The sequence below is a fragment of the Lepidochelys olivacea genome, assembly GCF_965140295.1.
Source record: "Lepidochelys olivacea isolate rLepOli2 genome assembly, chromosome: 26".
Lineage (NCBI taxonomy): Eukaryota > Metazoa > Chordata > Testudines > Cheloniidae > Lepidochelys > Lepidochelys olivacea.
Window position 1 is genome coordinate 462,608 of NC_140436.1, and position 26,130 is coordinate 488,737.

General features: G+C 53.3%; 2 protein-coding genes across 5 annotated transcripts in view; both read right to left on the reverse strand.

Annotated features, from left to right (window-relative positions):
- Positions 1-21,982, reverse strand: LOC311513503 (protein phosphatase 1 regulatory subunit 3C-B-like). 4 transcript variants are annotated; one of them, XM_084615384.1, is made up of 3 exons: positions 21,842-21,930; positions 21,346-21,434; positions 1-2,107 (listed from the first exon to the last, which is right to left on the reverse strand). In XM_084615384.1, the coding sequence occupies exon 3, from the start codon at positions 2,074-2,076 to the stop codon at positions 1,210-1,212; it is 867 nt and encodes a 288-aa protein (XP_084471510.1). In that variant the 5' UTR covers positions 2,077-2,107; positions 21,346-21,434; positions 21,842-21,930; the 3' UTR covers positions 1-1,209. The 4 variants fall into 4 exon arrangements, with proteins under 4 accessions (XP_084471510.1, XP_084471509.1, XP_084471508.1 ...); XM_084615383.1 differs by lacking the exon at positions 21,346-21,434 and having other exon boundaries at positions 21,842-21,982; XM_084615382.1 differs by lacking the exons at positions 21,346-21,434; positions 21,842-21,930 and adding an exon at positions 2,967-3,030.
- GINS4 (GINS complex subunit 4) overlaps positions 21,441-26,130 on the reverse strand; it is a 7,324-nt gene continuing 2,634 nt past the window's right edge. The window contains exons 3-7 of the mRNA XM_084615381.1: positions 25,661-25,774; positions 25,079-25,176; positions 24,204-24,292; positions 23,608-23,698; positions 21,441-22,386 (exon numbers count right to left, since the gene is read on the reverse strand). Of these exons, the coding sequence (XP_084471507.1) occupies positions 22,290-22,386; positions 23,608-23,698; positions 24,204-24,292; positions 25,079-25,176; positions 25,661-25,774 (489 nt within the window). The 3' untranslated portion in view covers positions 21,441-22,289. The remainder of the gene's footprint in view (positions 22,387-23,607; positions 23,699-24,203; positions 24,293-25,078; positions 25,177-25,660; positions 25,775-26,130) is intronic.

Below are 26,130 nucleotides of genomic sequence, written 5' to 3' on the forward strand. Positions count from 1 at the left end.
TTCTCAGTATACAGAGACTTTATTAAGGTTCTGAATCTATTCACAACAGCTAAAACCGGAAGGTTTCCCAGTGGCCCAGGCCCAAGATCGCAGCAGCAGCCAGCCCAGATAAGCACTGACAGCCAGTCCAGCTCAGCCTGTGCCCTGCACGGACTGCGGAGACACAGTGTCACTCAGAGTGAGCCAGGCTACACCTGCACTTTGCACACTGTCACTGCACCGATTTACCGCCCTCCTGGAGGGCGGCCAATGACACCAGACGCAGGTGAGCGTGGTCCCCTACGGAGGCGTGACACGAACTGACGCAGCGACCAATGTGCTGTGTCACTAGCGGCCACAGCAAAAGCCAGCCGAGCCCAGGCCAGCCTTCCTCCCACAGCAGCAGGTCCTGAAGGAGCACATCCCAATGAGCTGCTCACCACCATGCCAGGCCACCCGCAGTCTGTCATCTTCAATGTGAAGAACCTGCCAGCCACCCCCACTGGGGTAAATGAGACAGAAGCCCTAACAGCCAGGCCGGTGCCTTGTCCCGCAGCCCCTTGCCATTGAGAGGATTTAAAGTGACAGCCACTGGTTCCCTTCAGGGGGGATGTAGGCATAGCTCACGGTACGGATGCTGGCCATTGGGTGCCCCAGACATTCATACCATTATCTGCAGCACAGGCCTGGATGCCTATTTGTCCCAAATGCCTGGCAACTACAAGGCACTTAGGCAGCCTCTCCCATTCCTGTTTCTGTGCCCACTGGGTCTGCCGTTCTGACCTGCACCCCCACCGAGTCCAAAGACCCTTGGTTGCTAGGCTGGCTGGGCAGTTTTTATTGGGGCTTGGTAACTCAGTCCTTTGACCCGCCAGCAGCTTTGCTGGCCTCTGCAAACAAGCCAAGGTCTGGCCTAGCCCTTCCCCAGCTACTTTCACAAATGAGGAGACAGCAGCGGGAGATGCCCCCCGCACAATCCCTGCCCAGCGTCCCTGGCACAGTCTCTGCTAGTGATGTGTTCTGCGCTAAGAACCCACACCCAGGATTCAAGCTGAGCTACGGCCTCCAGCTTCTATGGCAGGTTCTGGTGCTGAAGCAGCGTCCACGAAGACCAGAGGGGACACAGACAAGCTAGTGACATAGCGAGCAGTGTCTTCCGCAGCGGGACCCCCGCAAGGCATTGCCTCTGCTGGAGCGGAGCATTTGTACCCACACTTAGAACTCTCATTCCTACCAGTATGGACCATGGTTCTCCAAACGCCTCCAGGTCTGCCAGTGAGAGAGGACCAGCGCCGCTGCCTTGGAGGGGCCCAGGTGCTCCCCAGCCACGCTGGAGCCCCTTGCCAGCTGGGAGAAGGTGCTGGGAGGGGACGAGGAACTCATGTGGCGCACCTTGTAGTTGTTCCCATTGTTGTTGTCCCAGTAGGTTTTCTGCCCACACTGAAAGGAAACACAGAACTCGATGGCTCCGTGGAGGCTGGACGCTTTGGGCAGGGTGATGCTGAAGGAGAACACGTCTGCATCAGTGGGGCCGTATGTGCTGTGCATATATTGGCAGCAGACATCCCGGAAACTCCTCCAGGAGTCAAAGGTGATGCGGACATGCACCTTCTTCTCATACCCGATGTTCCTGACCTTGATGGTCCCCGACAGGGACCGCTCCTGGATCAGACAGTTCTCCAGGCAGATCAGGTTGGTGTGCAGGCGGCTGCGGAAAGCCATGTAGTCGGCAGAGGGCTGTGGGAAGTCCAGTGTGTACTTCTTTGTCTCTATGTGGGGGTCTCGCAGCTTGGGCCTGAGGCAGGTCAGGTCGGACAGGGCTTGCTGCAGGTCGCACAGGTCCTCCTCGATCTTGGAGAAGAAGCGGACCGCTGTCAAGGAAAGCCCCTTCATGTCAGCAAACACCACCCTCTTCTTCTTGCTCCGGCTGCCCTTGGTGCTGTCCCGCTGCTCCAGCTCTGCACTGGGCTTCTGGTTCAGGCAGGAGCGGAGGGGTTTGCGCCCCCGGCCACCCCGCAGCTCCTCATAGGAGTTCAGCAGCTTGCGGATGGGAGGAGAGTGGGTCAGGCAGAGCCGCATGGCAAAATCCACAGGCATGGCTGGGGGTGTGCTGAACACCTGGAACAGTCTGGAAAGAAGCACAGACATGGGGTTAGAGGTGTAGCCTGGGGGCAGGAGAGCAGAGAACAGCAGGAGATATCTAGCAGGGCCAGGGGACATTGCAATCAGAGTGAGAAGAGCTCAATTAATCCCTAGCAACAACCCCCCCCAGAACCTCCCAGACCCACTCACCACAGATCACCAGCAACCCCACTGCCAGAGGCCTGCAACCAATGAACTTAGGGCTGCTTCCTTCCACCCTGCTGGTCAACCCCCAAACTCCTGCACACTAACCACCCACCAGCCCCACATACCCCACCAGAGACCAGAAGCCACTTTGCCTGAGAAAGCAACCAACATCCACCCTCCAATCCACCGCCAGTACCCCCCAGCCCATCTTCTCCCCACTGTTCCCCTTCACCCCCCCGACAAGCCCCCCTCGGCCCCACCGTGACCAGCCCCCCTCGGCCCCCCCTTCGCCCCACCGTGACCAGCCCTCCTCTGCCCCCCGACCAGCCCCCCCTCGGCCCCCCCTTCGCCCCACCGTGACCAGCCCTCCTCTGCCCCCCGACCAGCCCCCCCTCGGCCCCCCCTTCGCCCCACCGTGACCAGCCCTCCTCTGCCCCCCTTCGCACCACTGCACCCCAACCAGCCCCCCTGCTACCCCACTTCTCCCCTACGCCCCCCCCGCCCCGCCCTCCTTCGCCCCCAGACCAGCCCCCGCGTTCCCCTTCGCTCCCCCGCAACACTGGGCCAGACACCAAATGTGAACAATCGGGACGGGGTGGGGGGCAATAGGAGCCGATACACGGCAAAGACCCCAAAATGGGGACACCTGGTCCCCCCGCCCAGCCCCGCGCACCCTCCGGCCTCCCGCTCACACTCACTCGCTGCAGCTCATGGCTCCGCTCCTCGCCTCACTACCACACCTGGGCGCCACGGGCGGCCGGTACACCCCCGCGCCGGCCAATCAGCGTGCGGGACACGCCCCCTCGGGCCAGAGCGACCAATGGGAGCCGAGACTGCCGCGGCAGCCCCGCCCTGGGAGCCCGGCCCCCGCGGGGCGTGCGGGGCGCTGCGGTGGTCGGGCGCGGGCTGTGCGGCGCCCGGGGGACTGCGGGTTCAGGGCCGGGCTCCCGGGGTGGCAGCGCGGCGGCTCCCGCCCCAAACCCCGCAGCCCGGGACACGTGCGGGGCGCTGCGGGTTCAGGGCCGGGCTGCCGGGGTGGCAGCGCGGCGGCTCCCGCCCCAAACCCCGCAGCCCGGGACACGTGTGGGGCCCGGAGCAGCTGGGATGGGGGAAGGGGCCCCGCCACTTCCCTTCGGGGAACGGGCCGTTGCTCAACCCCTTTCCGGGAGCAGACCTGCTGCGGAGCACTCTCCCCGCCCGCCCGCGGCTCCCCGCCCTCGGCTCGGCCTGGCCCGGCCCGGCCCGGCCCGGCCCAGGGCTCAGGAGCAGCTCACTGCCCGATTAGCATCAGCTCTGGCCGGGGGCTAATGGCTAATCCTCCCCTGCTGAACCAGCCGCCAACACCAGCCCTGAGACACCGCTTCTAAATCCACCCGCCGGGCTTAAAACCAGCCCCACAATGCGCTCTGTGGCCAGCCAGACCTAGCAGCCGCGCCCTGGGGTGCCAGGGATTGCCAGGAACAGCCGGGGAAGGCGGAAATCTGCTGAGCGCGGACATCTGGGTCCGGCATAAGGGTACCGCACCTCAGTGCAGGGGCTAGTCCAGTGGTTCTCAAACTTATGTACTGGTGACCCCTTTCGCACTCAGAGGCTTGCTACATGACCCCCTCCCCCCCAAATTAAAAACACGTTTTTATATACTTAACACTATTATAAATGCCGGAGGCAAGGCGGGGTTTGGGGTGGAGGCTGACATCTCGCAACCCCCCATGTAATAACCTTGCCACCCCCTGAGGGGTCCCAACCCCCAGTTTGAGAGCCCCGGTCTAGTCTCGCTGCTAGTGAAGTTCCTGATTATTGCAGTGTATCACCACAGGCCACAGAGGGCCCCATGAAGATCAGGACTCTTGTACTAACATGCTAACATGACCCTCAGCATTGTAATAGTAGAGCACCCTGCCATCAGGACTGGCTTTATCCACACAATGCCTGGGTGAGATGGGAAAGTGTCCTCATGTCACAGAGGGGGAACCCAGATACAGAGAGATGAAAGGAGTTGTCCAAGGTCACAGTGTCAGAGCCAGGCACTGACCCAAGATCTCCCTTTTGCTTGACAAACTTCCCAAAGTTGCTGCTTTCCAGTCTCCAGCTGCGGATGTGTGTTTGTGAACAAGGACAGGCTAGCAGATGGACAGAACTCCCAGTCTGTTCCTAGTTGAGATGCTATGTGGGGAAAAAGAAAAGGAGTACTTGTGGCACCTTAGAGACTAACCAATTTATTAGAGCATAAGCTTTCATGAGCTACAGCTCACTTCATCGGATGCATACCGTGGAAACTGCAGAAGACATTATATACACAGAGACCATGAAACAATACCTCCTCCCACCCCACTCTCCTGCTGGTAATAGCTTATCTAAAGTGATCATCAAGTTGGGCCATTTCCAGCACAAATCCAGGTTTTCTCACATGCCGCCCCCCCCCCCCCCAACTCACTCTCCTGCTGGCAATACCCATCCAAAGTGACCACTCTCTTTATTTATTGTTTCATGGTCTCTGTGTATATAATGTCTTCTGCAGTTTCCACGGTATGCATCCGATGAAGTGAGCTGTAGCTCACGAAAGCTCATGCTCAAATAAATTGGTTAGTCTCTAAGGTGCCACAAGTACTCCTTTTCTTTTTGCGAATACAGACTAACAGGGCTGTTACTCTGAAACATGTGGGGAAAGCAGAGGGAGAGAGGCCAAACCAGGGTTTGGGATTTAGATAGCCCACGTGCACAGGGCAGTTCTCACCTCATTGACCAGGGGGAAGGAGAGAAAAGTTCACAGCTTTGCAGGGCTGAGTTAACAGGACACCAGCCCATGGGTGGCTCTGAAAAAGCTAAAAAATGAGTTTCACATCATCACAGTTTTCTTTTTAAATTACAACCCTCAGTAATGGCCATGGAAAGACCTAACTCAGAATCCAAGGGCAAGGTAGGGGCCACGGTTTCTCAAGGTCTCTCTGGCTAGTAGAGATGAATAAAAATGGCTCACTCTGAGCTCCCCCCTCTAGTTCTCCAGTGGCTAAACACAGAGGTTTAATCCCAGAGTCTATGGCCTGCCTACCGGCTGCAACCGGAATGGTTTGTCCCGGGTTTCCTGCAGTTGCAGAGAAACACACCCTATCCTGAGCAGATGAAGAGTCCTGGAATGGGAGAGCCCGTATTAGACTGTCCAGTAAAAATGATCAATATAGCATGTCTGGAAATAACATTCAGGTCCACCTTTCCTGGTCAGCCCTCGGAAGGCTTGCTGGTAGAAAATGCCAGCACTTGAATCAGTTCACCCGTTCCCTGCCCCCCTGCTAATCTCTCTCAAGCTGCCTAGCCACTTCCGTTAAGCATAACTGATTCCACCTGCTGACAGCACAGATCTTCATCAGCCACTGTCACAGCTCATCCACTGTATGCATCCGATGAAGTGAGCTGTAGCTCATGAAAGCTTGTGCTCAAATAAATTTGTTAGTCTCTAAGGTGCCACAAGTACTCCTTTTCTTTTTGCAGATACAGACTAACACGGCTGCTATTCTGAAACTCATCTATTGTGTTTTTTACGTGGCTGCCCATCACCATGGTATCTGAGAGCCTTCCAGTAAATGTAAACAGAAATCCCGCTCTCTGCCTGGCAGCAGAAGCAAACTTAGAGCTAGCTAGGGGTGGGGCGGGGATTTTATTATTATTATGTAAAGTGCTACAATGCTGTGGGGTTTGAGAGGGACCTTTGAACTAGAGGCCAGAAACCAGAGGATCATGCAACCATCCTGCCTGATGTAGACAGATAGCAGTTGCTGCAGACATCTCCTTCCTGAGGCTTCCTACCCCCGGCCTGGGGGGATGCACACAGTCTGGAGGAACAGTAAGAGCAGGTGACATTTGCTTTTGGCTGGCATTTTACTGCAGGTCGAAGGGAGGAGCTGTCATTTCAGGGACATTATCACCAGTGGACTGCACCTTCCCAGAAGTTACTCACTTGTGTGGCCTCTGGAGAGGCACCACAGATGACAAGTTCTGATTTGGGTCAAGGAGTCGGTAAATCTTCCGAACTGGGACTAGCCTGAGATCCCAGGCAGCTAGAGAGCTGTCTCTTTCTGAACTGCAGCGGCAGCAGGGCAGCAGAGGTAGACCAGTCTCAGGAGAGGGGAAAGAAAACCTTTCTGGTTGTCATTGCGCCCCCAGGACAACATGGGGCCGAAAGGCCCCTTGTTGCCCCCCGTCAATCTCTCCTTTGCAGGGATGCCTACCAAAAAACCTGACAACGGGTACGCAGCTGGTGTGCTGGACTGTTGCTCTTCGTGCTGACACACAAGGTGGGGGAGGTAATATTTTTTTATTGGTCCAACGTCTGTTGGTGAGAAAGAGAAGTTTACACAGAGCTCTTCTTCAGCTCCATGCAGCTCAAAGGCTTCTCTCTCTTACTAACAGAGGTTGGTCCAATAAAAGATATTACCTCCCCCACCTTGTCTCTCTAATGTCCTGGGACCAAGACAGCTACAATTGCACTGCTCTTCATGCTGAAGTTTTATCTCACCTTGTGCTCCTCTTTTTTGTTGGATCCCCTTGTTTTTTTATTTATACAACAGATGCAGGCTCTTTGGGACTGTTACGGGTCTGTACAGCACCTAGGACTGTGGGGTCCTGGTCCATGACTAAGGCTCCCTAGGTGCCAAAATACAAATAATTAATAACCTGGCAGCCACTTCTCTGCACTAGCGCACCGCTCCAGGTGCTTCTCTACACCAGCACACTGCTGCCAACTCAGGAGTTTAATCACTAGTCTCGCATTACTTGGTGTTTCTTTAAAGTCCCAGCTGCTGGAGTCACGGGAGAATCTCAGTGGTGGTGGGGTGGCTATGATGGTGGAGAAATTTTCCTTGAAGCCTGAGTCTCCAGTGCCAGCACCTAGGGCCATCATTTACGCCTGTGCAACATTTCACACCCATCTCACTCAGGTGAGAATGACAATGCAATGGGGCCAGAGCTGGAGCATCAGGCTGTAAGTTAGGGGCTTTGGCAGGATCTAGCAAGAAGGCGCCAACCTTCCTGCCTCTGTAGCGGCACGTAGTCAGGGAAGAAAGTAGGGCTCCTTGGTGTAGAGTACAGAGCCTCAAAATGCTCATACTCCTGGGGCCAGCAGGCAAGACTCAGGCCAGGTGAACACTAGTGGCTTTTGCCAGCACAGTGATGTCAGGTACAAACTGCACCTCATCACACCCTATTAACAGCTATGCCAGCCATAGGTGCTGATTTCCCCTCTTTCCCCTGGGTGCTTGACCCTCCCCACCTCTGCTCCCAGCTCCACCCCTTCCATGAAGCTCCTGTGCCCATTCCTACCCCTTCCCTCAAAGTCTCCACCCCCTCCCTGCCCCAGCTCTGCACCCCCGAGCGTGCCATGTTCCCGTTCCTCCCACCCCTTCCCAGAGCATGCTAACACTGACGAACAGCTGTTTGACAGCAACCGGCCAGGAAGTGCTGGGAAGTAGGTGGAGGAGCAGGGATGTGGCACGCTCGGGGGGAAGGAGGTCAGGCATGGGAGGAGGGGAGCTTGGCTGCCAGTGGATGCACAGCACCCACTAATTTTTCCCCATGGGTGCTCCAGCCCCAGAGCGCCCATGGAGTCGGTGCCTATGATGACAGCAACAGGTTACAGCATAGACCTGGCCTCTCAGTCTGCTGCTCTGAGAAAGAAGCAATATGGACACAGCTGTGTGCACCTAGACCCTTTTATACATGGCTAAAAACCACCAACAGCCAGCCAAGGGCGCAGGAGCTGAGATGGGCAGCACTGCCCTCTGTGCACCCAGCCCACATTACACTCCACAAGGCCTCAGGGTGTGGGGAGCGCAAGGCCCTGCAGTGAGGGTGGGAAGGGTCTATGGGCAGGAGCTAGTCACGCTGCCCTCCACTGCCGGCCGCAGAGGGAGAGAGTCATTGGGACATCGCAGCTGCAGAGAATGGGGCAGCAGCCAGGGAAGAGTTGCTCTGCTGAGTACCCAGAGCTCTGAGCCCTGCCAGCCGCAGCCTCTGCGAGCACCTGGGGTTTACTCATTACTCTGAAACCTGTCATTAGACATTGCCTCCCAGGGTCTTGCAGAGTTCAGGGCTTTCCTGCAGCTATGGGTAAACAAAGGAAAAGAGAATGATAATGGTGGGTCAGGACCAGTGGGCTAGGAAAGGTGCACACATGATGTGCTCCCCAGTAATCACGCAGACCCCCCCCAGGGAGAAAGAGCTCCACAGCGTCCTTGACTGATAACAGGGATCCAGTTACACCTCTCCATGTACTAGCAGCATGCCCAAGGCTTCTGGTACAGGGCAGTGCCTGGCCTTTCCAAGCGCTGTGCCCGGGCACTGCCCAAACACTTGGGCTGTTCCTTGCAGAGACTTGTTCTCCCTAACAGGCCTGTCCTCCATCAGCCCAAGCAGGCTGCTGGCAGAGCAGGATCAGGGTGCCCAGCTAGCTGTGGGGGACGTGGGTCCCAAAGCCCGAGAACTCAGGCCCATGTGGCAGTTGTACTGAGGGACTCTAACATTAGCAGCAGAGACAGGTTTCAGAGGAGCAGCCGTGTTAGTCTGTATCCACAAAAAGACCAGGAGTACTTGTGGTACCACAGGTACTCCCGGTCTATTAGCAGCAATGCTCGCTCCTCCCGGGACCTTCTGAGGCCAACTCCCACGAGGCCTGAGCAGCTGCTGGCCGTGGCCGTGCTGCTTCCTGCAGCTAAGGCTGGCCTATGGGTGAGGAGCCAGACACCCCCAGGAGAAGGAGCCGCAGCCAAAGCCCCAGACATGCAGCCCTGAGTCACAGCTCCCGGGAGCAGGACAGCAGGCTCCTTCTCAGAAGCCAAGAGGAACCTCTCTCAGACATTTCCCCCACACATCTCAGCGCACAAGGAAAGAATTCAGGGCCCACCTCTGAGCAAAAAGGACATGCCCAGGATACCCAGAGGACGATATGGACCGCAGCACCACGCACATAGGTATAATGTGTAATGTGCTGCGGGGGCTAGGGTGATGGGGAAGGAGCAGCACTGGCCTCCAGCATACCCTGCCCTGCCCACAGGAGCTTACACGCTAGTCAGAACACCACCACTCGGGACATCTGGTCTGACTCGAGTGCAGAGCCCTTCCCAGCCAAGAAGCCCAAGTTCACACCCTACCCAGAACTGCAGCGGTATGCAGCAGGGGTTGTGGCTGTCAGCAGCTGGGCTTCGGCAAAGGCGCTAGTGCAAGGTGAGACTCCAATGGCAGGTTTCCCCAGAATGCCTGTCATTCTGCTCCTGGGACTGGGAAGGGGCTCATGCGAGTAACACCCTGGAGGTGTGTGGCCTGTCTAAAGGCTGTGGTGTGTTCGTGCGCTGGATGGAGTTCAGTGCTTGCACGTCTGCACACGTAGCTCCCACTCCACCACACGTCTGTCTGTTACTTTTTGGCAGTGACTAAGCCAATAGTTTAGGTCAGCAGATTGCTTTCTCCAAATCACCCTTTCATCACATCCCCTGTGGCTCTCACTTCCTGCCCCTTGATTTAGAGACAAGCAGCTCACCGTCATTGGGTATTTCTCCAGCAATGCGAGTACCACCCCCCCACCCTCCGCTGCCCACTTCCTGCGGGGAAGGGATCTGACTCAAACTGGAGGCTGCGGAAATCAACGTCCTACTGGTGCCTCTCTCACCCTCCTCCTACTCTGGGCCATGAACTCATCACACAGACAAACCAGAGAGCTTGAGCCACCTTGAGCGGCAGGAGTAAGGTTTGAGAGCCCTAGTCCCTGCAGCAGGGCTTACCGTACCTGGGATGCTTATTTTCAGACCCTGCTTTCGCCTCCAGCGCTCAGCCTAACATAAGAACGGCCATACTGGCTCAGACCAAAGGACATCTAGCCAGTAGCCGGTCTTCCAACAGCGGCCAATGCCAGGTGCTTCAGAGGGAATGAACAGAACAGGGAATCATCAAGTGATCCATCCCCTGTCACCCATTCCCAGCTTCTGGCAAACAGAAGCTAGGGACACCATCCCTGCCCATCCTGGCTGATAAGTTCATGGAGGATAAGTCCATCAATGGTTATCTAGTTCTTTTTTGAACCCTGGTATAGTCTTGGCCTTCACAACATCCTCTGGCAAAGAGTTCCACAGACTGACTGTGCATTGTGTGATGAAATATTTCCTTTTGTTTTAAACCTGCTGCCTATGAATTGGGTGACCCCGAGTTCTTGTGTTATGAGGAGTAAAAAGAAAAGGAGTACTTGTGGCACCTTAGAGACTAACCAATTTATTTGAGCATAAGCTTTCGTGAGCTACAGCAGGGCATGTACCTAGGTCAAGGGTGGGCAAATGTTTTGGCCCAAGGTCCACATCTGGGAATAGAAATTGTATGGCAGGCCATGAAAGCTCACAAAATTGGGGTTGGGGTGCAGGCTCTGGGGTGGGTGGGGCCAGAAAGGAGGACTTCAGGTGTGGGAGGGGGCTCTGGGCTGGTGTGGGGGTGGTGGGGGTGCAGGGAGGGGCTAGCTCTCCGGCTGGGAATGAGGAGTTTGGAGTGCAGGAGGGTGCTCCGGGCTGGGACCGAGAGGTTCAGGGGCAGGGAGGGGGCTCAAGGCTGGGGGGTTTGGGTGTGGGAGGAGGCTCGGGGTGCAGGCTCCAGCTGGTGCTTACCTCAAGCAGCTCCAGGAAGCAGTGGCATGTCCCTTCTCCAGCTCCTTTGCAGAGGCATGGCCAGGTGCTCTGCTTTGCATAGAAGCTGGAGGGGGGCCATGCCACTGCTTCCGGGAGCCGCGTGGAGCGGCCCCCAACCCTGCTCCCCGGCTGGAGTGCCGGAGCAGGGCAAGCCCCCGAGGGAGCTCAAGGGCAGGATTCAGCCCAGTCTGTAGTTTGCCCACCCCTGGCCTAGGTTCTTTTGAAAAATCCCAGTAGGTGCCTCTCTCCATCTTCAAATCTGGCCCCAGGTGCTGGCTCTCAGCACCCTACTCCGACCACTCAGTCATAGAATCATAGAATACCAGGGTTGGAAGGGACCTCAGGAGGTCATCTAGTCCAAACCCCTGCTCAAAGCAGGACCAATCCCCAATTTCTTCCCCAGATCCCTAAATGGGCCCCTCAAGGATTGAACTCACAACCCTGGGTTTAGCAGGCCAATGTTCAAACTGCTGAGCTATCCCCCCCACTGTCCTCTGCCTGTAGCAGCGCTGTCCTGGGGTGATCATGGAGCATTCATGCGTGAAGGAGGGTGTTTTTGTGACACAAAGATAGTGCTGCATTTCCAAAGGCAGAAAGGGCTGAGGGCAGCAAGCTCCAGAAGTGCCCCGATGGAAAGATCCAGCTTCTCTCTCCTGCATGGGACAGCAGGGATGACTTCCCTCTGCTCTCCCCTCCCAGCTCAGACTTTGCAACTCTAAAGCAGCTGCCCAGATAACTACTGTACTTAATTAAACCCAATAGGGTGAAGGAGAAAGGGGTCCAGTGAACACGTGCTACAGAGAGAAACTCAAGCAAGTCTCTCCCACAGTATCTGTTTCTCCAGTGGAAACTCAACAGCGATTTGTCTGGGAGCTGCAGAGCCCAGGAGAGGATTTTCATAAGGGCTGTCTGTGGGGGCAGGGCATAGACCAGATCCCTGTGTGGGAACTGTAACCATCAGCCTTTGGTGCCACTTCTTTAGGATTAAACCCAACTTCCTCTTCATGTTTGTGCCTAATGAATCTTCTTTACATAAATGGATTCATTAGGGATGTTCTAAACCACAGCACACGCCAAGCCGCTCACCCCATGCTGTACTGCACACATGCCATCCCCATGCCTCCTGCTGCCCAAGGGAGCTAGGCTGCTCCCTCACATCCCCTGAGAGCACATGCAGGGGAGGCCAGGCCCTTTGAGGACTGCAGGCCTGTGCCCTTGGATACACCTGTAAGCAGTGTCAGGATGAGCTCCACCCTGACATCTGGTGGTGAGGTGTGGCAAGTTGTGGAAAAGAACTTCAGGGGCCGATCTCATTTGCATAGGCACACCCACCACGCCTAGAATGAGACCATAGCTGCCCAAATGGTCACTTTGGCTGCTGTGGGATCCCCAGTGTCTCTGTTATTGGGGCAGGAAGAATAAATTGCTATTACCCTGATTATGGGAACTGTGCTTGGAACTGTACGTGGCCTTTTGTTATGATGGAGGGATTCACCATCAACTAAGTAGCACTCGCTAGGCAAGGGTCATGGGTTCCAAAACTGTGTGAATGGAGAGAGGCTGGGGACAAGTATTAATACTTGGTAGCATGGGCCCCTTGGTGAGGGCCTTACATGCTGATTGCACTTCCTCCTCTCTCCACTGTGGAATATCAGAGCTAATTTTGATTTCATTAGAAGTCTAGTTATAGGCTGCTGAGCTCACTTTGGGCTGACAGTGCACCAGCACTGGGGCTCCCCTACTATAAGCTGAATTCACCTAAGAGCTGAAATCACTGAGTGTTGTGTTAAGTAGTGGGGGAGCCTGAAGATATATTGTGGAGCAATTTGCGGGACGGCTGGTGAAGCAGTTCGACGCGGAGCAGTGTGTGGATGGCAGGAGCTGCTTGTGGGCCGTACCAGATGCAGAAAAGCGAAGATGCCTTATAGAGAGCCTTGGCGGCCCAGCATTAGATGTGATTCGCACCCTGAAGCTCATTGACCCTGGGGTCAGTGTGAAGGACTGCCTAGAGGCCCTTGAACACAACTTTGGGAGCGTAGAGGGCCCTGAAGACAGCTACTGTAAGTTCCTTAATTCCCGACAACAAAAGGGCGAGAAGGCTTCAGCCTACATACAGAGACTGGAGAGACTGCTTCAGAGAGCTGTCATGAGGGGAGCAGTGACTGCTGAGCAGATGGATCAGACCAGACTGGGCTCGTCCGGGATGAGAGATGTGAAAGGGCTTTTCAAGAAATCATTACTTGCCTAACTCATGCTCCAGTCCTAGTTTTTGCTGACCCAAGCAAACCATTTATCCTGCATACTGATGCCAGTTTGGAGGGTCTGGGAGCAGTCCTGTACCAGGAAGTGGAAGGCAAATGTAAACCTGTAGCCTTTGCCAGCCGAGGATTGTCTGATAGTGAAACTCGCTATCCCACCCACAAGCTGGAGTTTTTGGCCTTGAAATGGGCCATCACTGAGAAATTTCGAGACTACTTGTATGGTGCTCAGTTCCAGGTGTGGACAGATAACAATCCACTGACTTATGTGTTAACAAGTGCTAAGCTGGATGCTACAGGGCAGAGATGGGTGGCCGCCTTGGCTAGCTATGAGTTCAGCATTCAGTTCCCATAATCAGGGTAATAGCAATTTATTCTTCCTGCCCCAATAACAGAGACACTGGGGATCCCACAGCAGCCAAAGTGACCATTTGGGCAGCTATGGTCTCATTCTAGGCGTGGTGGGTGTGCCTATGCAAATGAGATCGGCCCCTGAAGTTCTTTTCCACAACTTGCCACACCTCACCACCAGATGTCAGGGTGGAGCTCATCCTGACACTGCTTACACACCCAACAGACCCAGGCAGGGGGCACAGAGCCCTAGAAGTTACTGAGGTGGCTCCCGCTTACACAGAAGAGGCATGTGGGAACCAGCAAGGAAGGAGGAGCTTTTCTTCTCTATCCAACAAGGACAAAGGAATGAAGTGCCTGACCCAACGGTCCCTCCAGCCCCATACTCCAACTCCAGCAATGGTCAGACCAGCTATTCCAGAGGAAGACACAAAAATCCTGCCATGGGCTGGGGTAGCATAACATCTTCCTAGGAGAATTTCTTCCTAGCCCCGGCAGGTAGCTTACGTGTACTGAAGTATGTGGCTTTAGATTCCTTCCACATCATGTTAGCTGTCGCTATTCTTATTTTTCACCTTATTTGAATCCTACTAAGCTCTTTGCTTCAGCAACACCTTGTGGCAGGGAGTCTCACAGGTCACACAGCAGGTAAAGCAATATTTCCTTTTACTAGCTTTAAATTAGTTGCCTTTTAATTTCATTGGGTGATCCTTTGCTTTAGATCTCCAGATAGCATGAGAAAGGGCATATACAGTAGGAAAACTTCCCTAGCCTTCACTATATGGTTCACCATTTCATACACATTCATCATGCCATCCCCTATTATCTCCTCGCTGACCTAAGCAGTCCCAGGCCTTGTCTGAAGTGTTCCGAGGTTGCTACGTGTTTTCATTGCCCTTCTCTCAACTCTTCCCATTTCTGCTGTACCCTTTTTCCTGAGATGCGGAGAGAAGACCTGAAGCAACATCATTCAGTGCATTTCTGAAAGGCACGCTCTTGTTTAAGTCCTCAGGTTGGGGACTGAGATATGGATGCTGTTATGGCTGTAATCTACGCTAAGTTGGAAGGAGCTAGTGGCATTAACCGTGAACAGCTGTTTGGTACCTGAAGGAAGCAGGGGCTCTTGATCTAGATCCTTGGAGCAGATAGTCACAGCCCAGACGGTACTGTTGGCTTGTCTCAGCGGAGAGGCCAGGGACTGCAGGGGCCTTGCAGATGGAGCTCTTCTCTCATGTCTAGGGTATGTCTATGCTAGAAGAGTTAATACCTGTAGTTAGGTAGCACCAGCTCAGCTGCATTGGTGTTAACCTCCTGGTGCAGACAGGGCTCGAGCATTTCCCCACCATGGCAAGAAAATCTGCTCAGAGCAGGGCTAGACACAGTGGTAGAGATCCTTGTGTCCCATCCACACTAGTATTTACATGGTAACTAGCACTGGGGGTGCTGAACCAATGCTAGCAAAAGCAGCAGCCTCAGTGCAGAGACCCTCGGTGCTAGCTGACAAGGTGCCTGCAGTCACTGCCCTGTCTACAATGCTGCTAGCAACAGAGAAGCTGAACTTAACAAGGCCTGTGGGGTACGGAATCTTAAATTACCTCGCGTAGATCTGACCACTGTGTCTAACCTCACACAGCACATTCCTGCAACCTTTGTGCACTGGAGTGAGGGATCAGGAAAGCAGACTTCGACTCCCTCAGGGAACGGATGGCCAGGATCCCCTGGGGGACTAACTTGAAGGGGAAAGGAGTCCAGGAGAGCTGGCTGTATTTCAAGGAATCCCTGTTGAGGTTACAGGGACAAACCATCCCGATGAGTCGAAAGAATAGTAAATATGGCAGGCGACCAGCTTGGCTTAACGGTGAAATCCTAGCGGATCTTAAACATAAAAAAGAAGCTTACAAGAAGTGGAAGGTTGGACTTATGACCAGGGAAGAGTATAAAAATATTGCTCGGGCATGTAGGAATGATATCAGGAGGGCCAAATCGCACCTGGAGCTGCAGCTAGCCAGAGATGTCAAGAATAACAAGAAGGGTTTCTTCGGGTATGTTGGCAACAAGAAGAAAGCCAAGGAATGTGTGGGCCCCTTACTGAATGAGGGAGGCAACCTAGTGACAGAGGATGTGGAAAAAGCTAATGTACTCAATGCTTTTTTTGCCTCTGTTTTCACTAACAAGGTCAGCTCCCAGACTGCTGCGCTGGGCATCACAAAATGGGGAAGAGATGGCCAGCCCTCTGTGGAGATAGAGGTGGTTAGGGACTATTTAGAAAAGCTGGACGTGCACAAGTCCATGGGGCCGGACGAGTTGCATCCGAGAGTGCTGAAGGAATTGGCGGCTGTGATTGCAGAGCCATTGGCCATTATCTTTGAAAACTCGTGGCGAACCGGGGAAGTCCCGGATGACTGGAAAAAGGCTAATGTAGTGCCAATCTTTAAAAAAGGGAAGAAGGAGGATCCTGGGAACTACAGGCCAGTCAGCCTCACCTCAGTCCCTGGAAAAATCATGGAGCAGGTCCTCAAAGAATCAATCCTGAAGCACTTGCATGAGAGGAAAGTGATCAGGAACAGCCAGCATGGATTCACCAAGGGAAGGTCATGTCTGACTAATCTAATCGCCTTTTATGATGAGATTACTGGTTCTGTGGATGAAGGGAAAGCAGTGGATGTATTGTTTCTAGACTTCAGCAAAGCTTTTGACACGGTCTCCCACAGTACTCTTGTCAGCAAGTTAAGGAAGTATGGGCTGGATGAATGCACTATAAGGTGGGTAGAAAGCTGGCTAGATTGTCGGGCTCAACGGGTAGTGATCAATGGCTCCATGTCTAGTTGGCAGCCGGTGTCAAGTGGAGTGCCCCAAGGGTCGGTCCTGGGGCCGGTTTTGTTCAATATCTTCATCAATGATCTGGAGGATGGTGTGGATTGCACTCTCAGCAAATTTGCGGATGATACTAAACTGGGAGGCGTGGTAGATACGCTGGAGGGGAGGGATAGGATACAGAAGGACCTAGACAAATTGGAGGATTGGGCCAAAAGAAATCTGATGAGGTTCAATAAGGATAAGTGCAGGGTCCTGCACTTAGGACGGAAGAACCCACTGCACAGCTACAGACTAGGGACCGAATGGCTAGGCAGCAGTTCTGCGGAAAAGGACCTAGGGGTGACAGTGGACGAGAAGCTGGATATGAGTCAGCAGTGTGCCCTTGTTGCCAAGAAGGCCAATGGCATTTTGGGATGTATACGTAGGGGCATAGCGAGCAGATCGAGGGACGTGATCGTTCCCCTCTATTCGACATTGGTGAGGCCTCATCTGGAGTACTGTGTCCAGTTTTGGGCCCCACACTTCAAGAAGGATGTGGATAAATTGGAGAGAGTCCAGCGAAGGGCAACAAAAATGATTAGGGGACTGGAACACATGAGTTATGAGGAGAGGCTGAGGGAGCTGGGATTGTTTAGCCTGCAGAAGACAAGAATGAGGGGGGATTTGATAGCTGCTTTCAACTACCTGAAAGGGGGTTCCAAAGAGGATGGCTCTAGACTGTTCTCAATGGTAGCAGATGACAGAACGAGGAGTAATGGTCTCAAGTTGCAGTGGGGGAGGTTTAGATTGGATATTAGGAAAAACTTTTTCACTAAGAGGGTGGTGAAATACTGAAATGCGTTACCTAGGGAGGTGGTAGAATCTCCTTCCTTAGAGGTTTTTAAGGTCAGGCTTGACAAAGCCCTGGCTGGGATGATTTAACTGGGAATTGGTCCTGCTTCGAGCAGGGGGTTGGACTAGATGACCTTCTGGGGTCCCTTCCAACCCTGATATTCTATGATTCTATGATCAGTATGGATCATCTGCTCCCGTTGGATACCATAAACAGGTTCCCTCCAGGGCCATCTCCCACTTGGGAAACCATACAATCATCAAAACACTGGGCGAGAAGTGCTCTGGAGAGGTCATCAAGTTCACTTCCCTGCACCAAGGCAAGACCGAGTAAACCTAGATCCCAAGAGGGGTTTATCCAACCTGTTCCTAAAATCCTCCAATCACGGGGATTCTGCCACCTCCTTTGGGAGCCCGGTCCACAGCTTAACTACCCTGAGCGTTAGAAAGTTTTTCCTGCTACCTAACCACAGTCTCCTTTGCTGCAGATCAAGCCCATCACTTCTTGTCCGACCTTCAAGACAAGGTCTTCAAGTCTCCAGTGGCCATGGAGAACAATCGATCCTTGTCCTCTTTCCAACAGCCCGGAACAGGCCTGAAGCCTCATCAGGGCCCTGCTCGGTGGTCTTTTCTCACAACTACACGTGCCCAGGTTTTAATCTTTCCTCACAGGTTGGGTGTTTTGATGAGCCTTTTATGATTTTTGTTGCTCTTCCAATTTATTCACATCTTTTTTACTGTGGTACCCAGAATTGGGCACAGAACTCCAGGTGAGGCCTCTCCAGCACTGAGTGGACTCGGACAGTTAACTCCCATGTCTTACCTATGACAGTCCTGTTAATACAGCCTGGAATGAGATTCGCCGTTTTTGCAACTGCATCACACCATTAACTCCTATTCAATTTGTGATCCCCCAAAGCCTGCAGATCCTTTTCAGCAGAACGAACACCTAGCAAGTTCGTCCCCATTTCGTAGTTGTGCATTTGATTTTTTCTTCTTAAGTGTGGTACTTTGCACTTGTCTTTTTGAATTTCATCTTGTTGAAATGTCAAGGTTGTTCTGAATTTGAACCTTGTCCTCTGAAGTGCCTGCAAGCCCTTCCAGATTGGTCATCTGCAATTTTATAAGCATGCACTCCACTCCATTATCCAAGTCATGAATGAAAATACTGAGTAGTACTAGACCAGGACTGACTCCTGCAGGACCCCACTAGATACCCCTCCCAGTTTGACAGCCAATCATTGATAACTACTCTTTGAGCATGATCTTTCAATCAGTTGTGCATCCGCCTTACAGTAATTTCATCTAGACTGTATTTCCCTAGTTTGCTTTTGAGAATGCTATGTGGAACTGTGTCAAAAATCAAGATATATCACATCTCTCGCCCCCCACCATCCACTAGATCAGTAACCCCAACGAAGAAGGAAATGAGGTTGGTTTGACATGATTTGTTCTTGACAAATCCACGCTGGCTATTCCTTATAAGGCTATTATCCTCCAGGTGCTGTGTAAACTCCTGTTAGAGACAGGAAGGAGTGGGGAAAGGGAAGGGCTGGAGAAAGGAGAACCAGAAAAGGGGATTTGGTCTCATTCCCTGGCGGGACTCTATTGCAGAATTGCTCTGGGAAAGCCACTCCCTGCAGACAGGCGCTGCCCAGAGCACCAGTCACTGCAGGCACAAATCCCAGTTAACAGGAAGGCCACAGGGACTCCCTCGAGCCACTTAGAAATTTCTCCCAAAGCCCTCCTGACCTTCACTCACCAGCTGATTAGACAAGGCCCTCTCTGTGCACGTACAAGGGGTGGCAGGGAGTGGGGAGATAATGTATTTGCATTAGAGTTCATTGGCTGAACCCACTGGAGTGGCCTTGGGTTTGGGGATTAGCTGTGCACCTCCCCCTCCTCTCCCTGAAGCCAATCAGTACAGACAAAGCTAAGAGAAGGCCCCTGACCCCCATGCTGGGCACTTCTAGAAGCAAAGCAAAGCCATACAGGATTTCAAGAGGTAAAAGGCCAGCCACCAAATCCGCTGCACATCTGTATTTGCTCTGGCAGTGGTACAGCACATGGTCCCTGCAGGCAGGGAGACAAAGCCGTGGGTAGCTGTGCCATGAGCGTCACCGGGGCCAGGCTCTCAGACACTGAAACCTGCAGAAGCCACTGAGGACTGAGGTTCTGGCACAAACACTCACTGCACGCCACGGCCATGGGGCCCACACCTCCGGCCTGCACAGCTGGTGTCTTCGCTGCAGCATCTGACGTGTAGACAAGCCTGTAGCCACAGGAATCACTACACTGTAATTGTGGCCACTCCACACTGGGAGCTGTGCGCGCTGCTTTACCTAGATGGCACAGCTTGGTCACCATGCGGAGGGACACCGGAGCACAAGTGTCAGCTACCCATGCTTCCTTAGTGCACCCCAATTTAATCGACCCAGCGGTCCAAGTGACGATTCAACCCTTCAAGTCAAACTCTTTTGACTTGCCTACAGCCAAGTTACTGGTCCAGTACAAGGAATGGTCAGGAAAGTGGACTTTTGCAGTCTATGATGATTATCCCATCCCCATGCTGTTGGGGGAAGACTTGGCCAATCATGTGACATGAGCCAAGAGGGTGGGAATGGTCACCCGCAGCCAGGCTAAGGAAGCTGTCACACCTAGCTCTGTTCCAGAAACTTCTACCAGGACCCGGTCAGAGGTGAGGGAACCAGACCCCTTGCCAACATCTGCAACAGCAGTAGGGGATCCAGTCCCAGAGACCCAGACAGAGCCAGTCTCAGAACCGGAACCGGCAGAACAACCAGCACCAGACCCATTGCCAGCACTGAATTCAGTACTTGCAACCCCAACACCAAAGGGCCCCACCGAAACTGCACCAGCAGCAGCCGATAACCCAACACAAGAGGCTCAGCCGGAGCCTGAACCCCAACATAGTGCATCAGCGGAGAGCGGTTCACAGTCAATGGAAACAGCCCCATCACCTGCATCGCTTCCAGAGGGACCAAGCCCAGGTCCACAATCCAATGAGGAACTGATGTCTCCAGAATCAAGGGAACAGTTCCAGACCGAACAGGAAGCAGATGAAAGCCTCCAGAGAGCTTGGACGGTGGCACGGAGCAACCCACCGCCTCTCAGCTCTTCTCATCGATCCAGGTTTGTTGTAGAAAGAGGACTTTTATACAAGGAAACTCTTTCTGGTGGACACCAGGAAGACTGGCATCCTCAGAGACAGCTGGTAGTTCCAACTAAAGGGTAAAGCTATTAAGCTTAGCCCAAAGTAAAACTATTTCCCCATGTTTATTTCCACCCCCTACTGTTCCTCACATGTTCTTGTCAACTGCTGGAAATGGCCCACCTTGATTATCACTACAAAAGGTCCCCCGCCCCACCTCTCCTGCTGGTAACAGCTCACCTTACCTGATCACTCTTTTTATAGTGTGTATGGTAACACCCACTGTTTCATGTTCTCTGTGTATATAAATCTCCCCACTGTATTTTCCACTGCATGCATCCAATGAAGTGAGCTGTAGCTCACGAAAGCTCATGCTCAAATAAATTGGTTAGTCTCTAAGGTGCCACAAGTCCTCCTGTTCTTTTTGCAGCTTGTACAGATACCCTGCCTGTCCCCAGGGGAGGAGCCTTCCCAGGGTGCTGGGAGCAATCTCCAGTCCAACACCCAGGCCATTCAGCACCCCATTGACCTAATGAGGTACTAATGGCAAAGCTTCCTTTCCCCATTGATACCATCAAGCTGGCAATCAAGGAAACAAGCCAGCAGCCCTTTCACACTGTGCTGAGGTAACCTGGTATTTAGCACATCAGAACATTAAGCTATTGTTCCTCCCCGCTCCTCCCCCCCACGGAAGGGTCTGCCCAGCACTCTCACCACTTCTAGCTCCCGGTCACTCCCACCTCTAGTATTTGCAATGGAGAATCTGTGCACTGTGCTTTTTGGCTGAATGGATCACCTGGCAAAGGGCAGTGCTTAAAGTGGAGGTGGGCAGGTCACAAGAGGGTCACAGACTTGGCAACCAACATCCCATCAAGCCAGGATGCCAGTCTTTCTAAAGCTGTGGGTCCCAGAGTTTGACACCGACCACCCGGTTTTGTTGGACCACGGTAAGCACTGGCGCCCCTGTGCTTTACACCCAAGAGGAGGCACAGACCTGGAAACTGGAATGCTCACTGGGGGAAGGCTGAGCGGCCCATGCCCAGGCCATGCTGGATGCCGTCTGGAACACAGGCTGCTGGCTTTCTGGAAGAGCCACAGATTGTTTAATTGGTGCCACGAATACAACAAAGTGAATCAGAATTGCTGTCAGGGACGCAGAAGCCACCTTCTCCTCATTGATAGCTAGAGCCAGAGATACCCCACTGGTTTATTTGTGCTCTCTAGGGCCGATCATTGTACTCGCCATCCCCGGGCCTGTAAGAACTCCACAGCTCCTGCAGGTTCCAAACATGGCCAGCCCCACCCCAGGCCATTCAGGGCTGATACCTGCTGCAAACCCACACAAGCACTCATCCATTGCCTAATCCCCTCCCCACACTACATTTAAGCATCTCTCCTAATTTAGCTGCACAGGAGACTTGGACAGGATCTTGGGCAGTGGTGCCCTTTTAGGCACACATGGAGATTTTGCTGTTGTCTTTATAACGTACCTCGCTCACACTGGCACATCCTCCTCCAGCAGTCACTAACTCATTCTAGGGGGTTCTTGCCAGCCAGCTGAAATATCCGGAGTATAAGCAGGGCAATGGTGCCACCTGCTGGCTCCACAACAGAGCAGTAGCTTTGCAGAGGCTGCAGCTGGATAGAAGACCAGGCTCAGCTTTCTTTCAGCGGCAGTGTCCTCATTCCCCACACAGGGACACTTGCTGATGGCACCTTTACCTGGCTGTTTGTCTTCCTGTCCTCAGGCTACAGCAAAACTGAGCTGCTGGGCCCCCAGGCTGGGCCGGGGGCAGGATGAGTATTTGCAACTGTCCACAACTGTTGTGTCCCCATGTGCTGACTGGCACAACGATGCTCTCAGGTTGTCTTGTGCATGGCACTTGCCCTCCCAGACTGCAGGGCCTCCTGCCTGGCCCCTTTAAGTCTTGTGATGTTTCAAATTAGCTGAACTGCTCCTGAGGCCACCAGGGGGGCAATGGTTTTGTATCTGATCAGGTGCTGTGATCCTTCCTCCAGGTCAATCACATATTCTCTGAAGGGGAAAGAGAGATCGGTTCAGATGGAAGGGTGGCAGCAAGCTCAGAACGAGAGGAGAGAGGTGCTGCATTCTCCTGAGGCTCCTGCTTGCTTTTCAGGGTTGCAGTGTTGGATCATATAAAAGAAGTTCTGTATTAAAATCACAAATGAGTTTGATTCCCCATAGTTTAAATTCCAGGGTATTACTAATTAAGAGGTCTCTTGGTTTTTGGTACTGTTTCTCTCCCTCTCTGTGTGAAACTTGCAAGCTGCTAATTCTAAGACAGAGTCTGTTCTCAAAGCAATTCTTTGTAACAACTACTCACACAGAGAGAGACTCAAAGCAATACTCTGTAACAACAGCACCCAGAGGCTCCCCGCCCTTGTGTTGTATTCGTCTCGCTCTGTTAACAATTGTGATTAAAATAGAGATAGAGGATGTATGTGGATGGATGCTTGGTGTGGATAATAACTGAATGATCAGGGAGGTGCCAGCCTAAGAATCCAGTGTCCATCGGCTGAAGAAGGCGTTAAGTGGAAATAACCAAAGGACCCCCGGAGGGCAGACTGGGATCCACCCAACAGCCTCAAGAATGGGAGAACCAAAGAACAAGATAACATCTGGCAGCACGGAGCCGTCAGGAATGTGCCATCTGCTGATTGATTCAGGAACAGCATGATGAAGCAATTCCCATAGACTGGCATAGGAAGAAATTCCTATAAAAATGGACTCTAGAAAGTGAGACCTTTGGGGTCTGATTCTGCAAACCAACTTCCAGGAGCATCAGATGAGCATCTGACAAGGCCCTGCTCCCTCCTCATGTCCAGGCCACCTGGCCAGTGGCTTGGCATGAGCAACTCTAAGGCTGGTAACTATGATAACAACCTTGCAGAACCTGTGTGTGTGTGTATGAATGAATGTGTGAATAAATATGAAACTGAATGGAATGTTATAGCTATAATTAGCTGCTTACTATGATTCTTTCTGTATTCACAATAAATGTGGCATTTTGCTTTTTCCCCTTTAATAAGCTCCTGCTAGTTTTTATTTTATTGGTATAACAGCCGCAGCAAAGTGACCGGATTAGGCAAGGAGGAGGGGTGCTGCTCCATCCAGCCCACCCACCCACAGCTACACAGGCAACTCGCAGAGACGGGAAGCTGAGCAGAATACAGTCGGGATGGCATTTCTAAGGCATGTGCGTATCAGTGCACAGCAAAGCAATAGGCCACCTACCTCTGCTCATCAGTCTCTGGCTCCACCAATATGTTTTCCTGCCTCTCCTGCACCCTCAGGAATACAAAGGAGTCCAGGTTGGGTTTGGGAACTGCAAGGAAAGCGACACACTCAGCCCTGATCCCGGGCTCACGTGACTGAGACCAGGGCACTTTGTGCTGCACGAACCACTCCTGGGAACAGTCTCTGCTCCTCTGCAGGACCTTCACGTGGAGCTGGGATGCTCATGAGGACACAGTGCAATGCTGGTCACTAGCCCCACAGGCGACCGGCCAGTCCCATATGCACCAGCCAACACATACTTGAGACGGCAGGAGAGTCAGAACACAGAGACCAGTGTGAATAGCCTGGTGACCCCCCTGTCTCTCCCCAGAGGGCGATTCTAGGAGAGGGCAGTGCAAACATATCCAGACCACCTTCTAAAGGGCCAGCAATGTGGAGAGGGCCATGCTCAGACACCTGCCTCTTCCAAGCACTCGCCGGAGCTCTAGCGCTTACACTGCTTGCTCTCTAGGACTTCAGATTACTCCAGGGCTCGTCCCCAGACAGCCACTGCTAGAATCCTGTTGCCTGTACTGCAGCCGGGCTTCTCTTACCCAGTCTCAGGAGATCCACTTTCTGCAGGTTGGGAGGCATGTGTTTCAGGGCCACATTTTTCAGGTAGGTTTCTGTGTTCGCCATGTACCTGAAACAAACAGCCCTTACTGTCAGTCAGATCACGGCAAAAGCTGGTGGGCCAAAATGGACTCCAGGTACCAGCGAGACATGCTGAACCCGCAAGCACGGCGGGAAGACAGCAGCAAGCGGCTGGGTCTGGAGGGGCAGAAGCTGAAATGAAGACTTCTCTGCTCCAGCAAAACAGCGCACGCAAATCCTTCAGCGCCCAAGGGCACAGCTTATCTCCATGGGAAGGTGACACAAAAGGCAGTGAGGGCTCTTCCCACTGGCAGGACTCGGGCAGCAGAGGGAACTTTTCTGGCATAGTTTAGTGGGTGGCTGAAGTGAGACTGCCCCTAGATACCTCGTTGGCCAATGGCCTGCCACAATCTGCCAGCAGAAGGCTGCCTGGAGACAGGAGAGGAAGCTGTGCAGCAGGACGAGGCTCCCGTCATGAATCTGGCATGCACACGGAAGGAGGCAAGCGGGCAGACACTAAGACTGATGAAGGCTGAGCGGGAATCTTTTTTCAACGCCTTCCCAGACTGTCAGGAGCGCTCAGGGCCAAGCCTCTAGCTTCACTGCAGGCCCAAGAGAGAGCGAGGGACTCGTTAGCTGGTCACTAGGGGACAAGGTTTTTCCAACCAAGCTGCCACAGCCAAGTTTGCCAAGGGAGGATCTACAGCATGTGAAGCGGAGGCTCAAAGGGAGAGCCAGAGTGCATACAACCCCAGTTCTGGCCTGGACCTAGTCTGCGCAGTAGAACAAGACCTGGCTCACCCCACTGCCCAGCCCTCCTTCCATACCTACTCACTCTTTAGCAAAGGCAAACTCCTCTGGAGAGAGGATGGAAGGCTCTCCTTCCACTCGGGACTTCTCCTTCTCCAGGATATGGGGGAAAAACTTCTCAATCTGCCAGGGGAAGAAAAACCCCAAAGAAGAGTCAGCTGTGATCGAAACAGAGAGCTCCATCATAGGCAGCTCCCAGCATTCTCCCTTCTATAGCCAAAGGGAATCTGTCACTGCAGATTGGTGAGGTGCAGAGGTGGCACATCTGCCCTGGGATTAGTTCTGGACCCACGCAGGGCTGTCTGCGCCTGAGAGGCGGGATGGCAATGGAGTTTCCAGGAGGAAGATTGCACTGTGCTGACCCTCCATAGGGTAATAAACAGGCTCACCACAGCACTGTGACACCCAGAACAAGGTGCTGCGCTTGACAGCAATGAGGAGTGGATTCCCCAGGTGAACCTTTTGGTCACTCTAACCAAACACGTCAAGGGCCCATGACTCAGAGCCCCGGACCAAAGCAATATGCTTTTGGTGTGGCCAGAACGGCATGCCTCCAGCCACTCTCCTAAGAGTCACCTTGCCATGGCACAGAATAGCAGGGTGTTACCTTCACAAGCCTGCAGCGCAAGTAGCTGCTGAGGACATAGCGGATCCTCTCAATCTCCATGCGGTGGATGCTGACCTTCAGGTCTCCGTGCTTGGCTCGTTTCAGATTTGACTCCTGCAAAGGGGCACATGGGGGGAATATCAGACTGTTCAAACACTCAATAGCTAAAGACACAGAGAGGCCAATGTCCTCAGACTGAGCCCCGGGAAAGAGCTAGATTGCAGCTGCCTCTTGTAGACAGAGCACCTGCACCATGAATGCAGGTTACCACCCCTCACTGCCACATGGGAACCAATACACGGGACAGCTCCTTGGAAAAGGGAATCGAAGAACCACATGCCAGATTTTGCAGTATATAGGATTTGGGCAGGTAATGGCCATTGGCCAAGACTGCAGATGGTTGATTCTGTCATCCAGGCAACTGTGAGTCTGCCTGGAGCAGGAGATTTACACCACCTCTGTAGCAAACA